At 40.3% G+C, this 12,268-nt stretch overlaps 1 protein-coding gene across 1 annotated transcript; it reads right to left on the bottom strand.

Annotated features, from left to right (window-relative positions):
- Positions 1-38: 38 nt before the first annotated feature.
- Positions 39-4,969, bottom strand: LOC121585024 (U4/U6.U5 small nuclear ribonucleoprotein 27 kDa protein). The gene is made up of 6 exons (XM_041901352.1): positions 4,789-4,969; positions 3,871-3,994; positions 3,320-3,432; positions 1,896-1,975; positions 963-1,027; positions 39-398 (listed from the first exon to the last, which is right to left on the bottom strand). The coding sequence occupies exons 1-6, from the start codon at positions 4,823-4,825 to the stop codon at positions 344-346; spliced, it is 474 nt and encodes a 157-aa protein (XP_041757286.1). The 5' UTR covers positions 4,826-4,969; the 3' UTR covers positions 39-343.
- Positions 4,970-12,268: the final 7,299 nt, after the last annotated feature.

Below are 12,268 nucleotides of genomic sequence, written 5' to 3'. Positions count from 1 at the left end.
GCTTACATAAATCGTAAAAATTAGAAGGGGCCATGATCTGAATTTAAACGTTTTTAATCTGAATCAAAAATACCTTAAAATGCACACTGAAAAGCATATTGACCCAAGCATGTTGTCAACAAGGCTCATTCTTAAAAAAAAAACGGATGTTACAGAAACATTTACTTAGTTGCATGAGTATTTGCAGAACTTATATGCAATGCAGGGAGTCAATAAATGAAAAAGAAATACACTATACAAAAAAAAAGTACTTTATCACCAAAACACACAGTGTCACAGTAAGGAGAGACCACAAGGCTAGTACATTTTAGGGAACATCAATGAGTCTGTTGTTTATCCTACTTCAAGCAATGAAGTCCAGAGGTCTGTTGAATCCACCTTTTCTGTTCATGTACTGCCTGAAAAGGAGAGGGGGGGGGGGCATTACATCACTGCTACCCTTGCAGCAATTGTACATTACATCATCAGCCACCAATAGGAGAGCCGATCTGTCTGCATAGAAACACCTGCGGAAGTGATTGGCTGCAGTGAGAATGACCACTGTTCAGACTGCTCAATATCAGCCAGAACCTTGTGTCTTGCAGTTGCAAGTGCAACTGTTGATTTATAAACAAACCATGCTATTTGGTGCATACATCAACAAGGCATGACTGTAAGTCGCTTTGGATAAAAGCGTCTGCTAAATGGCATATATAATAATAATAATATATAATAACATGCTACTTAATAACAGGTGGCCAGAATGTGATGGAAAATAATGAATTGCCAAACATGAAGGACTAGATACTGTATATGCAGTCCCACACATTTGCAATATTATGAATCCTAAAAAGTCTATATTACAGCATTTACATGACTACATGTGGGAAGCTCCACCCAATTCTGTAATTTGAATGTTATTTGTGAAATGATAAGCAACATAACAACTCTTGTAGTTTCTAATGACATTGGAATCAACAGACCTGTATTTCCTCTTCTGAGAAACATTGATAGCATGTGCATTGACTGCTCCATCGGTCTTCCTTCCCTATTGGCAAAGACAACCACATTAACACATCACACTTGAAGTAGGTCAAGGTATCATCCAAAAACAAGAGATTGCCACCGTTGAATGAATAGTGAACAATCAACACTTAAATTGTTTCAAATGAAAACATCTCACAATAAAACTGCCACACATAAATGGAGACCTACAGTGCACTCTTGATAAGAATCACACCCATAACAGATTATCCTAGTCTTATAACAAACTGTGAAGTGTCACAAGTTCTTTATAATCACTATTATAACCATATGGTTCTTCAATCTGTGATTCTTGTTAGTGAAGAGCACTGTACAATCAGTTTGGTTTATGAACCTGAGCAAACTGTGCCACCCTGTGGTGAGTTGGACAATTTGGGCACTTACCTGCCTACAGAAGTGGTTCTCAAACCTCTCCTCGTGGACCTCCAGACATTTCATAATTTTGTTGTAACCCTAGGCTGTAATGATGACGCTGATTGTGTTGCAAAACTTTTTGCAACAGAAACCGTTAACTCCAAACGGAAAACGCAAACAAGCATTTCTATTGGACAAATTCAGTTCGGTCCCTCCCCGTTTAGTTTGCTCTGTTTGCTTCCGTTTAGTTCTTAAACAGTAAACGGTTTCTGTAATGAATACACCCCTGAACTAGCATACTTGATTCACTAATCAAGGGCTTGGTGATTAGTTGACAAGTTGAATCAGGTGTGCTAGCTCTGGAATAATTCAAATACATGGAATGGCTAGGGGTCCCCAAGGAGAGGTTTGAGAACCACTGGCCTACAGGATAATACAAATAATGTAATATCTATAGATATCTTTGGCAAGCCTTACCAGGAACCTCTAGGTTTTAGTCAAGTCGACAGAATCCTTACTTTCGTGGTGTCAAAGTTGCCGAATCCCATAATCTTAATCATCTCAATCTCCTCTTCAGTCTTGCCCTGCATGTCTTCCTCTGTAAACAATACACCATTTTAGACACTAAGCAGGTTTCCATACAACCTTTTATGCGAGTAAAGTACATCAGATAAAAAAAGTCACGACAGGCCTGATGGAAAAAGCAAATTTGTCCGTGAACTTTAGAAATGTAGACCCCCCCCAAAAAAAACGCTAGACAAGGTTGGATTTCTATGTCTGTAAAATTAATTACGCAATAAATACGGTGGAAATGCTTTAAAAATCAAATCAAATCAAATTTTATTGGCCACATGTGCCGAATACAACAGGTGCAGACATTACAGTGAAATGCTTACTTACAGCCCTTAACCAACAGTGCATTTATTTTTAATAAAAAAGTAGAATAAAACAAAAAAGTGTTGAGAAAAAAAGAGCAGAAGTAAAATCAAATAACAGTAGGGAGGCTATATATACAGGGGGGTACCGGTGCAGAGTCAATGTGCGGGGGCACCGGCTAGTTGAGGTAGTTGAAGTAATATGTACATGTGGGTAGAGTTAAAGTGACTATGCATAATTAATTTTATGTGCAAATATTGAAATAACCATAATTTCTAAGTAAACTTGGGAGTCACACAAGACTATGTTGTGTGATCCTCCCACTACGACTCGGGAAAGCATGCAGTTTATTACGCTACAGATTAAATACACTGTACGTTATCATGAACTTTACAGGGTAGTGAAAGCGTACGGTGATGAGCTTGATGCTCCTTTCCAATAAATATTGAGGGTTTTATTCTGGTGACATGATGATTGATGCTTGCCTGCCGTTTGACAAATAAAAATATCATAATGTAGGCTATACCCATACTGTATCTGTAAACTGTTGGCTAGAGTGCACGTGCCAATACCAGAGTTGGCACATTCGCGATATAACGCAAAATGTTTTGTTACAAAAGCATCAGTAGAGCTAAAAATGTGATGAAACCCTGAGAATGGCTTACCAAGAAAAACAAAGACTAATTTGAGGTAAAAAGGAGTTGGAGCACTCAACAACAAAAGGCAGAGTGATTTATTTTTGCTCACTTTAATCCATTGTACAGGTTGCGAACATGTGACCGATTTAACTTGTCTTTTTTTATTCGGTACATGGGAATTTAACCGCAAGTTATTTTTATGTGCACTATGTCATCACACACAACCTTTGATCTGCAATTTTGATGGAAACATCTGTTTTTATGCCGATTTTTTAATATTCACATTGAAATCTGTCGCCAATTGGATGGAAGCCTAGCTAGTGACATGCAACAGTAGTATTTATCCATATCCTCACAGAAGGGGTGCGTCCCAAATGGCAGAATTTTCGCCATTTGAAACGCATCCAAGTTCATAGCAGATAAACCACCCGAGATCTGATGCTCCTTAATCGGCTTATCCTTCGAATCCTTTCTATCAGCATCACGTCTGTCCTTCTGCCTGGAGGGGGAGCTGGAGGAAGAGTGTAGCTGGCGAGGAGACCTAAAGACAAGAGACAGAGATAGCTGGAGGACGGGTTATCTAGGCAGAGATCCCATGCTATATCCATCTTCTTGAAGTGTGTACTAATCATTTCCCCTAATGGACTGGTTTAAGAAATATGATTGAAATTGGAAACACCCTCCAGCCCATTCTAACACCAATGCAATGCTTTTAAATTCTTGAGGATGAGGTGAGCAAGTGCAGCCCTTGTGATACTTTTGGAGTACATAAATTGACAAATGATAGTTAGTCCAATTTCACCCATAAGCCCACAAGATATCACAGTCTCTTTAGCCAGAGATACTTCTGTCAATGGGTGTGTAGCCTGTGAGGTTACACCACATATGCCTACAGCAGTAACCAATGACCCTGTGAGAGTGAGAGGCCACTGTCAGTCTCCTTTCAGTTGAGTTGGCTCACTGGGGTCTTTTCTCTCACCTTGAGCGTCGCCTGCGGGCTGGAGAGCGTGAACGACTCCTACGCCGTTCCCTGTCTCGAGAACGGGAGCGTTCCCTTTCCCTGCGCTTGCGTTCGCGGTCCCTCGAACCCGAGCGCCGTCTCTCTGCAGACAATGAGAAACAAAGACCCTACCTTAGTAGGGTGGATGACGAAGCATCCATGTTATGACCAAGCATCCATGTTATGAATGGTCCATGAATACCCCATAGGGGAATTTTGTTTAGTAACTGGGTTGGGTTTAATATACTTTCGTACTAACTCAACGAAATAAAGATGTTGCTAAAGTGTTGGGAGAAATTCTCTATGTGCAGGGTGTCATGTCTCCAAAATACGAGAGTAAATAACTTATTTTGAGCACATTGTATACCGCCAGACTAGCTCTGGTCCATGTACATACGTCGGAGACGCACGCAACTAGTAGTACATATCCGACGAATGCTCATGGACCAGAGCTAGTCTGGTCGTTTAATTCGTATTTTTGAGAAATGTCTGTACCCTGCGCATACAGACACTAGCAACAGCTACACTTTGGTGAGTTACAAATGGATATTGAAACGACTCAAATTCGTCGGGAAAAATTAAAGAATCAAGAGCGTAGAGGCAACTTGTTCTTGTTGTCGGGCGATGGACCAGAGAAAGACGCACTAGCTGGAATGTACACAAGCTACCGTTAACGCAATTAGGATAGGAACTAACCTTAACCCAATTAGCATAGCTTATCTACAATGTTTAGAGTTACACATCTCAATGTTAGCTGCGAGACCGAAATAGTGTAGTTATTGTTATCGGCAACTTGCTAGCTAGTTTGAACAACAAATATGGACCTGTATGTAACTAGAATGCTAAACGTTGGCGAATTGCTATTATTATCGTTGGTTATTCGTTGCTGAAGCAAACCTCGTTTTGGTGGGGATCTGCTTCTACTTCTGCCCATTTTTAGGTCCTTCTTGTGAAGTTCTTCAAACAATAAGCAAATTCAAAACCTCGACAATTTAACAGATTCCTGCCATTTGATTTCAGTAACACCGAGTCCGCAGTTGAAAAACGGAAGCCCTCAACACAAAAAGCTATCTTGACTGCTTCCTAGTGGGGTGGAGTGGAATGGATATGAATGAACACTGTCTACCTAAATTTAATTATATTCATTAGTCCTGTTCCTCTAAGAAAGTGAAATAGAGCCCTAGACACCACTTCCCTCCCCCAACTACACCACCCAAACCCCATCCAGCCTCTAACTCAGTCCCCTCCTGTACTCCCTGTTCACCCATGACTGCATGACCAGGCACGTCTCCAACACCATCATTAAGTTTGCCGACGACACAACAGTGGTAGGCCTGATCACCGACAACGATGAAACAGCCTATAGGGAGGAGGTCAGAGACCTGGTAGTGGTGCCAGGAAAACAACCTCTCCCTCAACGTGATCAAGACATGGAGATGATCGTGGACTACAGGAAAAGGAGGGCCGAGCACACCCCCATTCTCATCGACAGGGCTGTAGTGGAGCAGGTTGAGAGCTTCCAGTAAGAAAAAAAAAACTCACTAACTGTAAGTCGCTCTGGATAAGAGCGTCTGCTAAATGACTAAAATGTAAATGTAAATCACCAACAAACTATCATGGTACAAACACATCAAGACAGTCATGAAGAGGGCACAACAACGCCTATTCCCCCTCAGGAGACTGAAAAGATTTGGCATGGGTCCTCAGATCCTCAAAAAGTTCTACAGCTGCACCATCGAGAGCATCCTAACTGGTTGCATCACCGCCTGGTATGGCAACTGCTCTGCCTCCGACCGCAAGGCACTACAGAGGGTAATGTGTACAGCCCAGTACATCACTGGGGCCAAGCTTCCTGCCATCCAGGACCTCTTTACCAGGCGGTGTCAGAGGAAGGCCCTAAAAATTGCTAAAGACTTGATATTAGGTTTTTATAGTGTTATGATGTCATGTTATAGTATTGTGGGGACCAGGTTAGAGTTAGTAGATAATTGGCTTGGTGCCACGGAGTCTACATTCCGTTATGTCAAAGGAGATTACTGATGTTTATGATAGCATGATTGATGGACAGGATATACTGACTTGGGGTAAAGAGTAATAACATCAAATAATGGGAGTGCCCATGATGATTACCAGATGTTCGTGGAGAGACTTGTAACAGAGTGTATATAAAGAGATAGTGGATCTTTGTTATAGAGGGAGGGAGATGAGAGAGGCAAAGCTCTGTCATTCTGTTATACAGTGAGGGAAAAAAGTATCTGATCCCCTGCTGATTGTGTACATTTGCCCACTGACAAAGACATGATCAGTCTATCATTTTAATGGTAGGTTTATTTGAACAGTGAGAGACAGAATAAGAACAAAAAAATCCAGAAAAACGCATGTCAAAAATGTTATAAATTGATTACCATTTTAATGAGGGAAATAAGTATTTGACCCCTCTGCAAAACATGACTTAGTACTTGGTGGCAAAACCCTTGTTGGCAATCACAGAGGTCAGACGTTTCTTGTAGTTGGCCACCAGGTTTGCACACATCTCAGGAGGGATTTTGTTTTCTCCTCTTTGCAGATCTTCTCCAAGTCATTAAGGTTTCGAGGCTGACGTTTGGCAACTCGAACCTTCAGCTCCCTCCACAGATTTTCTATGGGATTAAGGTCTGGAGACTGGCTAGGCCACTCCAGAACCTTAATGTGCTTCTTCTTGAGCCACTCCTTTGTTGCATTGGCCGTGTGTTTTGGGTCATTGTCATGCTAGAATACCCATCCACGACCCATTTTCAATGCCCTGGCTGAGGGAAGGTGGTTCTCACCCAAGATTTGACGGTACATGGCCCCGTCCATCGTCCCTTTGATGCTGTGAAGTTGTCCTGTTCCCTTAGCAGAAAAACACCCCCAAAGCATAATGTTTCCACCTCCATGTTTGACGGTGGGGATGCTGTTCTTGGGGTAATAGGCAGCATTCCTCCTCCTCCAAACACGGCGAGTTGAGTTGATGCCATAGAGCACGATTTTGGTCTCATCTGACCACAACACTTTGACCCAGTTCTCCACTGAATCATTCAGATGTTCATTGGCAAACTTCAGACGGCCCTGTATATGTGCTTTCTTGAGCAGGGGGACCTTGCGGGCACTGCAGGATTTCAGTCCTTCACGGCGTAGTGTGTTACCAATTGTTTTCTTGGTGACTATGGTCCCAGCTGCCTTGAGATCATTGACAAGATCCTCCCGTGTAGTTCTGGGCTGATTCCTCACCGTTCTCATGATCATTGCAACTCCACGAGGTGAGATCTTGCATGGAGCCCCAGACAGAGGGAGATTGACAGTTATTTTGTGTTTCTTCCATTTGCGAATAATCGCACCAACTGTTGTCACCTTCTCACCAAGTTGCTTGGCGATGGTCTTGTAGCCCATTCCAGCCTTGTGTAGGTCTGCAATCTTGTCCCTGACATCCTTGGAGAGCTCTTTGGTCTTGGCCATGGTGGAGAGTTTGGAATCTGATTGATTGATTGCTTCTGTGGACAGGTGTCTTTTATACAGTTAACAAACTGAGATTAGGAGCACTCCCTTTAAGAGTGTGCTCCTAATCTCAGCTCGTTACCTGTATAAAAGACACCTGGGAGCCAGAAATCTTTCTGATTGAGAGGGGGTCAAATACTTATTTCCCTCATTAAAATGCAAATCAATTTATAACATTTTTGACATGCGTTTTTCTGGGTTTCTTTGTTGTTATTCTGTCTCTCACTGTTCAAATAAACCTACCATTAAAATTATAGACTGATCATTTCTTTGTCAGTGGGCAAACGTACAAAATCAGCAGGGGATCAAATACTTTTTTCCCTCACTGTAACTAACATTTACGTCATTTACGTCATTTTTTTACCATGTACATATTAAATACTAATATGAACTCCCCATCAAAAGTGTCTAAGTACATCCTTACATTCGTAATCACTTGATACCTAGAAACTAATCATAACAGATTGGCGTATAAACGAACAGGATGCAGTTCACAGCCAAACTAACAGGTAAGCAGACTTTCATTTTTTTGATTATGTCAAATTCTGCATATCTGTGGTAAGGCTTAGCTGTAACGGACGTTTGAAATTCAATATTTTTAAAGGGGGACGATGAGTGGTATTGAGTTATTTAGTGGGATGTAAGGAGAATTATCAAATTAGACAATAACATGGTGCTATGATTCAAAAACAGGGTGTGTTAACAGTAATTAGTATAAAGACAAAAGAGAATACAGGAGTGGGTGTAGAATTTAGAGAGATGTGTTGTATCATCATGGAATAATTCATGAAATAAGTATTCTGATGTGTTGTATCATCATGGAATAATTCATGAAATAGAGAGGTGTGTTGTATCATTATGAAAAGGATCGCAGATGTGTTGTATCATCATGAAATAGGATCTATAATGTGTTGTATCATTATGAAAAATATATTCTAATGTTCTTTGATGTGTTGTATCATCATTAGATTTGAATACCTTGGTAAAGAGAGAGAATTCAAGAAATGGGTTACGGACCTTTTAGATGTGGTAAAACATCATTAAATGAGAAGAGTATTAGTATTAGGTTAATTACTCAAAACGACCAGGAGATGGAGCCAATGCAATGTAACATATTGAATCATAGCACCAAAATGACATTTTAAAGGGCAAACTAAATTATAATACATATCAGGATGGGGATTTCATTTAAGTGTTTAATTACTAATATTGCATGTACTAATAGCAGTAATGAATAGCCAGCTTAGTAGACTGGTATATATAAATATTTTTTAAAGTCACCATTAAGAGTAAATCAGAGCTTCATTTAACGAAGAGAGAGACAGGAAGTCACAAAATTATTACAGGCAAATCTGCAGTTAGAGTAAGTATTTTGTAAAAGTAACGTAAAGTTAAGTAATTGAATGGGACAACATGGGCTATCTAATGAACAAAGAGCAGAAGGTAATTTGAATCTGAGGGGTGCATAATAAGTTGTAAAAATGGGTATGATAATTTGATAGAAGTTTGGATAAGAAGTTACGATATATACAGTGGGGAAAAAAAGTATTTAGTCAGCCACCAATTGTGCAAGTTCTCCCACTTAAAAAGATGAGAGAGGCCTGTAATTTTCATCATAGGTACATGTCAACTATGACAGACAAATTGAGAATTTTGTCACATTGTAGGATTTTTAATGAATTTATTTGCAAATTATGGTGGAAAATAAGTATTTGGTCAATAACAAAAGTTTCTCAATACTTTGTTATATACCCTTTGTTGGCAATGACACAGGTCAAACGTTTTCTGTAAGTCTTCACAAGGTTTTCACACACTGTTGCTGGTATTTTGGCCCATTCCTCCATGCAGATCTCCTCTAGAGCAGTGATGTTTTGGGGCTGTCGCTGGGCAACACGGACTTTCAACTCCCTCCAAAGATGTTCTATGGGGTTGAGATCTGGAGACTGGCTAGGCCACTCCAGGACCTTAAAATGCTTCTTACGAAGCCACTCCTTCGTTGCCCGGGCGGTGTGTTTGGGATCATTGTCATATTGAAAGACCCAGCCACGTTTAATCTTCAATGCCCTTGCTGATGGAAGGAGGTTTTCACTCAAAATCTCATGATACATGGCCCCATTCATTCTTTCCTTTACACGGATCAGTCGTCCTGGTCCCTTTGCAGAAAAACAGCCCCAAAGCATGATGTTTCCACCCCCATGCTTCACAGTAGGTATGGTGTTCTTTGGATGCAACTCAGCATTCTTTGTCCTCCAAACACGACGAGTTGAGTTTTTACCAAAAAAGTTCTATTTTGGTTTCATCTGACCATATGACATTCTCCCAATCCTCTTCTGGATCATCCAAATGCACTCTAGCAAACTTCAGACGGGCCTGGACATGTACTGGCTTAAGCAGGGGGACACGTCTGTCACTGCAGGATTTGAGTCCCTGGCGGTGTAGTGTGTTACTGATGGTAGGCTTTGTTACTTTGGTCCCAGCTCTCTGCAGGTCATTCACTAGGTCCCCCGTGTGGTTCTGGGATTTTTGCTCACCGTTCTTGTGATCATTTTGACCCCCACGGGGTGAGATCTTGCGTGGAGCCCCAGATCGAGGGAGATTATCAGTGGTCTTGTATGTCTTCCATTTCCTAATAATTGCTCCCACAGTTGATTTCTTCAAACCAAGCTGCTTACCTATTGCAGATTCAGTCTTCCCAGCCTGGTGCAGGTCTACAATTTTGTTTCTGGTGTCCTTTGACAGCTCTTTGGTCTTGGCCATAGTGGAGTTTGGAGTGTGACTGTTTGAGGTTGTGGACAGGTGTCTTTTATACTGATAACAAGTTCAAACAGGTGCCATTAATACAGGTAACGAGTGGAGGACAGAGGAGCCTCTTAAAGAAGAAGTTACAGGTCTGTGAGAGCCAGAAATCTTGCTTGTTTGTAGGTGACCAAATACTTATTTTCCACCATAATTTGCAAATAAATTCATTAAAAATCCTACAATGTGATTTTCTGGAAAAAAAAATCTCAAGTTGTGTGTCATAGTTGACGTGTACCTATGATGAAAATTACAGGCCTCTCTCATCTTTTTAAGTGGGAGAACTTGCACAATTGGTGGCTGACTAAATACTTTTTTCCCCCACTGTAACATAATTAATTTATTGAATATCAAGGAGTGGTATGGAGATTGTGAGGTTATTTTAGAGAGTTGTGGAAAGGTCTGTATTTTCTGGACAGGAAAGGCAGTGTCCGGGAAATTAAAGTCTATTTTTTGGTTCCGCTGGGAAAATGTTTGAAGAAGTGATTTGTGTCGATTTAAGAATTGGTTAAAAATGCCATGAAGGGATTATTTGATGTGAGTACCTAGAAGTTTCTAACGTTCTATATGGAGTTGTGACGATGTGGAAATAGTAATGACAAAATCATAATTAGAGTGCCATGTCTGTATTGAACTTGCTCACCCAAAACGTAGACGTACGTCATGGGTGGGAAAAGTAATTAATATGGCTTTTCTAAGTTTGTACCGTTGTGGGATCATGTGATTGGAATAAACTGACCATAATGTGGTTATAGACATAAAGTATAATATAGTACTAAGCCAATTCAGGGTTTCCATTAAACTAATTATCAGGATAGAGCTAACGTAGTGAAGTGAAGGTACTTCATTTTGTATCAGAGGGTAAGATGACATATCATTGTAATTGAGCTATTTGTGGAATTTATTTGTCATTTCAATGGCATAGAGTAAAATTTTTATTTATGAGTGTAATTCAACTGATGGTATGTGTTGCTTGAACGGAAACCACAGAGTATTTGGTTTGGTGATGTTGAACGGAAGATCTGTAGCGTGTTTTGGTTCAAATAGAAATACTCACTTATTTAACAGGTATAGAGAGACGATTGCGTGGTATTTATTTATTTTTGGGCGTTGACTAAGGGTTTGCTAGATTAAACGATTGAGAATGGTGGCGTAATGTCTATAAATAAATTGGATATTGATAATATGGATATGAATTCAATATATGATGGTAAAATACAGCAAGTGTTTGGTGTTACTTCTAGCCTACTTAGAAAGGATATTTACCTAGATCTGATGTGTTCTGATAATGGAGGAGTGTTGGTTTCAGATGAGCTGTGACTATAATCTTAGTTGATTACAGGGGAAATAGAATGTAGTTTAGGACGCAGAGGGAAGCGAATGTCTTATATTCATGGGAAGTGAAGCAAGGGAACTTAAGAGAATAATAGGAATATTAAACAAACACTAGGGATAATGTAGCTTTGTTAGAAGTTTTATGGACATACTATCGTAATAGATAAACTGAACCAAACATGAGATTACTACAGCAATTTAGGATGGTTAATGTTGTTACGTTCGTTTTTAAACCCTACGATAGAGGTAAATGCAGAACGCGGCTTGCGCATGGATGTTATTTGGTATACTAGAAAAAAGGGGTTTCCATATTTTGTCTGCGGGTGTTAGCAACTGGGTCTCGCTGAACATGAAAGAGCTTTAAGTGTAATAATGGGTTAAATGAGGTGTAAACAGATCACTAGTTGATGTGAAAAAAAGAGGATGTCAAAAGGCTGGTGAATGTTATCGGTGTGAAATGGCTAGCTAGTTAGTGGTGAGAGCTAGTGGGGTTTCATTTGGTGACGTAACTTGCTATGCGACATGGAAGTAGTTGTTTAACTTGCTTTGCAAGAATAGCGGATTTTGTGGAGCGACGGGTAATGGTGTTTCGATGGTAAATGTTGTCGATATGTGTAGAGGGTCCCTGGTTCGAGCCCAGGAAGGGACAGAAAGCAAATCTTTTACATTGATGCTATTGACCTAGATTACTAGATGAATTGATAACATTACGTGAAAGGAATTGTCTTACCAG

The sequence above is a fragment of the Coregonus clupeaformis genome, chromosome 16 (genome assembly GCF_020615455.1).
Source record: "Coregonus clupeaformis isolate EN_2021a chromosome 16, ASM2061545v1, whole genome shotgun sequence".
NCBI classification, from domain to species: domain Eukaryota; kingdom Metazoa; phylum Chordata; class Actinopteri; order Salmoniformes; family Salmonidae; genus Coregonus; species Coregonus clupeaformis.
Note: the sequence above shows the minus strand (reverse complement) of the source record. Positions and strands in the feature narration are given on the sequence as shown.

Coding starts and splice junctions, on each gene's coding strand:
- LOC121585024 (XM_041901352.1), bottom strand. CDS start 4,825: ATGGGCAGAAGTAGAAGCAGATCCCCACCAAAACGAG. Junction 3,433..3,870: donor GCCCGCAGGCGACGCTCAAG/GTGAGAGAAAAG, acceptor TCTTGTCTTTAG/GTCTCCTCGCCAGCTACACT. Junction 1,028..1,895: donor GCAACTTTGACACCACGAAA/GTAAGGATTCTG, acceptor CTTTGCCAATAG/GGAAGGAAGACCGATGGAGC.